The 4,372-nt window shown below is 30.5% G+C and overlaps 1 protein-coding gene across 1 annotated transcript; it reads left to right on the plus strand.

Moving 5' to 3' along the window:
• The first annotated feature begins 786 nt into the window (after positions 1-786).
• On the plus strand, positions 787-4,372 carry LOC128558152 (uncharacterized). Its single transcript, XM_053547012.1, has 4 exons — positions 787-1,103; positions 2,251-2,438; positions 3,383-3,499; positions 4,233-4,372. The coding sequence occupies exons 1-4, from the start codon at positions 1,010-1,012 to the stop codon at positions 4,290-4,292; spliced, it is 459 nt and encodes a 152-aa protein (XP_053402987.1). The 5' UTR covers positions 787-1,009; the 3' UTR covers positions 4,293-4,372.

The raw sequence follows: 4,372 nt of genomic DNA on the forward strand, positions 1-4,372 counted from the left end.
TAAACCACGTTGTTCTTTGATTAAATTCATTTGTAAATGTTTCGAAATATGCATTTTGATACAAATGGAGACAAACTAGTGTCATTCAAAATTTTCTGTTATTTTTTTTTTCATTATTGTTATTAATCAGTCAGCCATTTTTATGTAACAGCTTTTAGAATACTCTCGTCAAAAAAAAATATATGACGCTCTAGGTAACGAAAAAGATCTTAGTTGTTAGAACATGTTGGAACGAGTAGATAGAAATTTCTTCCAAAATTAGGTCGACTTTACAACACAGTCGAATTCCGTTTTTCCACCTAATTAGATGTGACATTCTGAAACACGAGTACAGGTGTTTTGGAGTGGTTCGATGAATGCAACTAAGCAAAGTTATAGCAGACTACTATACCATGTATTTTGAAAATACCATATAATTCCCTTCACCGTATTTTGAATTGTTAAGAATGATATTAATTATCAGATATTTAACCCTACTGTCAAGTGTTTAAACATACATGTAAGTAAAACAAAAACCCTGCCACTGAATTAATCAATAAAAAGATCGAGTTAGTGAGCAAACATTACGTGCAACAGCTGGGCAAAAATATGTTAGTCAATGTTCATTAACTAAAGAGTAATTTTATACTGTTTGGCTTTTGCTTAGGGTTTACGTTATCCTTATTCTTGTAACGTTATACTGTCCTTTATAACAGCCTTGAAAACGTTTGAAATAACTGGCAGATGTTTAATGAATAAATTGTGGGAAGAAAATATCCATTAGAGAATATAACACATGGTCAATGTTTCTTATATAGGTTATATTTACTTTACCATAAACCTTTGTAAATATTTGAAAAATCGTCTATTGAAATCAACTGACCAAATAGTCAAACAAAGATATTACAACAGCTTGTCATTTATACACACAAAAAATTGCTTGTGTGTCCATGTAAAGAGCCGACAGGTCCATTACAATCATAGTTATCAAACGGGTAAGACAAGCTTTTAGCAAGGGTAACACATAAACATGGCGGATGACATGAACTCTTTTGAGGAGATATTTTGTGGAACCTGGAAATGGGACAGGGACGAGAATCTTGTAGAAGCCATGAGAAAAATGAGTGAGATTCTTTTCAGTATTTTATTATTATTTTATTCTGTCCCTCTTGTAGGCAAAATATTGTAAAGATTCTCAAATTGAATTTTTCGATCTAAAAGAATGCAAAATTGACTTATTACTAAATGTTTCATTTTGTAACAGGTTATTCAGTCGATTTCTTTTGAAACGATTGCAGATGTTATTTCGTTAATCATTATTACAAAACAAAATATTAAAACATTGCCGCGAGGCTGTGTTCTAAAACTGTAAACTGAGATTTTTTTCATATTTGCTTACTATCAAAGTTTTAAGAAATTTCCACTAGACAAACATTATATTTGCATAAAATATTTATGTTGTATAAACCCAGATTAAAAATTACCAGAATAGCTGAAAAATGTTCTAGATCTAATCATTGACTTTGTGAGTTTTTGTTGTTAATTTGTTTTTTTCAGTATCTGTTGTTGTGTCAAATCAAATGTCTAAAATGTCAAAGGTAAAGACAAAATGTAAGATTTATATATACCCATCTGGACTCATGATATTTTAATTTATCTTGTTTTTTTTTTGAAAAATAAAGCAAACAAATTCAGTTCCAAAACGAAAACGTTTTTTGTCATGAAATAAACATTTAAAGTAAACAATGGAAATATACCATTTTGATATAAATATTGATAGTATTAACGTAAACTTTTCATCTGGAGTTCTATAGGGTACTGGTATTTCGAGAAAAAATATTTAATACTGAATTCAGCCATTTCGAGAAAAAAAATCACTCATCAGTAACCCTTAGTTTATTTAACAATATATATGATAGCTATAACAGGTATTATTTCTGGCACACTGGTTTGAGTGAGTGGTTTCTGATGAGTCCAACTTTTCACACAAATTCTGTTGATACCTCTGTATGTACATGCAAAAATTTAGAAACAATTTAAGCAATTTTAATATAGACTTTAATGCATTATGTGACATTTTGTCTTAGATGAGACATAAATAGAATAAAAGAAAATTATGTTACAGTTAACTATGAAAATCACATGTTGGGCTACGTGTATTTTGTCCTTCCAGATAGGTATATTTTAAACTTTTATATTGTTAACATTGATAGGGACGTTGATTATAGATCAAATTTGGTATGGCTAAATTTATTCCTTGCAAACTTTCAGAGTATCAAGAAGAGGAACTTCAGATGTATTGCAGTTTAAAACCAACAATGACGATTGAGCGAAGAGGCGATTCGGTCTACATGAAATTCGATATGGGAAAGGACATGGTTCACGACTGTCTATTCAAATTTGATGAGGAGTTTGAGACAAAGGACCATGTCATGAATCCGCCTTCTTTCCATAATAAGGTCACTTCTTTTTTCAATGGTTTAGTAATAAATGACTCTTATGTATGTTCCTGTGCAACTGCAAAATTTACATGTTTATTGTTCACGCCTTTACTTACTTGGGGCTGTTTTGTATAACCAAGATACGGATAAAAATGCAGGCTAAACAATTTTCAATCTCATTTCGCTCTTTCTAACTCAGATTACCATAAATCTGATCATTGTAACTTCCTTAATCAAGTTATATAATTTATTTTCATGATTTTATTTAACTCTAAAACCAAATCATTGCGAAGAGGTCGTTAGTTTTACTTTGGAAACATTAAATCCAAGAGTTCCCGGTGGTATTCACTTTTCTCGCCTAATAAAACGAAGGAATAACACAGTGCACAATCAGCTGCAAATTTATGCTATCTTATATTTTACAGATAGCTATATGGTTAAAAGTTTTACGGTATTGATTAAAGGTGTAATACATCCAAATTTCACAACTAAATACACGAAAAAATACTATATTTTAACATAACATTAACAACTTTGTGTGTATTAACAGTGCTATGCACAAGATTTAAATAGTACACAATTCATGCATAGCTTAACACAGTATAAATGTGTTCTACCATTTAAAATTGGAACTTATTTAAACAAAAGACTGTTATTGTATGACATTGTATTCTGATTGTAGCTTTACATACACATTTAATTTATACCTTTAGTAAACCTAGATACAACTGATGATGATTTTCTACATTTGTAAATATCAAGAGATTGAAGTGTTTTAGTGAATAGCAATGGATATCTTAAATTTGGAAATATAAATTATTATAGTTTAGCGGAAAGCAATTATAATTCATTTATATTATTTGTATTATAAAGTAAATGTGCACAGAAATACAGACAGCAATAAAGTTCATATTTACGTTTATTTAACCTTTTATGAACGTTGCTCATTTTCTTTTTCACAGGAAGTAGCTTCATTCAAAGACGGCGTACTGACTTTCAAAGCCAGAACGTTATTGACAGGTCCAGGGAAAGTTAATACACAATCAGATATGTTTGTGAAAGATGGAGAACTTCATACTGTAAGTTGTATTAATTTATTTGACGGCATATTTTCTTGTTAACCACTTTATTTAACAAATATTATTTTATCACGGTATACATTAAAAAAATATATACGTACCATACGTAATATTCTGCATGTCTTAAATTTGCCTTGGCCAGATATAGACGTGTCTGATAATGGGCAGGACTCCTTTAATGTCACCATGCTATGGCCCATAAATAAGTACAAAACTGCCATTTTAACACATAGTGTTAGCAATCTGTATGAACAACATATATATAATAACAGTACCACAAAATTACAGGCAACTTCGAACATCAGCAAAAATTCTCAAATACAGATATAAGGTTTCAGATGATTTTAAACTATCACTAGATTGCCTAAATCTACTATATATCAACACACTACATGTCACAGTTTTGAACGGTTATCACAAAATCTTTTGCTAAGTCTGGGACAAGTGTCATAATGCATTGCAAGATTGCTCTTAAGTTGATAAAACAATAACAGGATGAGTACAAAATGCAGATTGCTCACATATTACCGCCTTTATTTCGTAAAAAATCGTATGGAAATTTCACAGGATGTATTATGTTCACACAATCACAGATAAGTTTAACTAACACCATATCTATGAACCTTGATTTGTTTAAAATGTTATATAATCACCTTTCTATAGAGTACTTGTAATAAAGCCACAAATTACTAAAATGTGCATGTATTCATTACTCTCCTGTTTTACTTTACAGCCGATGAGTCCCCTCGGTGACACTAGTTATAACGGCAACAGAATTTTCAAACGTGCATAGATTCGAACATAATACCTCTGACACTTATCATAGCATTATTGTAAATAACACAACATTATTCAGCTACAATAGAAGGCAGC

This window comes from Mercenaria mercenaria, chromosome 6 (genome assembly GCF_021730395.1).
Source record: "Mercenaria mercenaria strain notata chromosome 6, MADL_Memer_1, whole genome shotgun sequence".
NCBI classification, from domain to species: domain Eukaryota; kingdom Metazoa; phylum Mollusca; class Bivalvia; order Venerida; family Veneridae; genus Mercenaria; species Mercenaria mercenaria.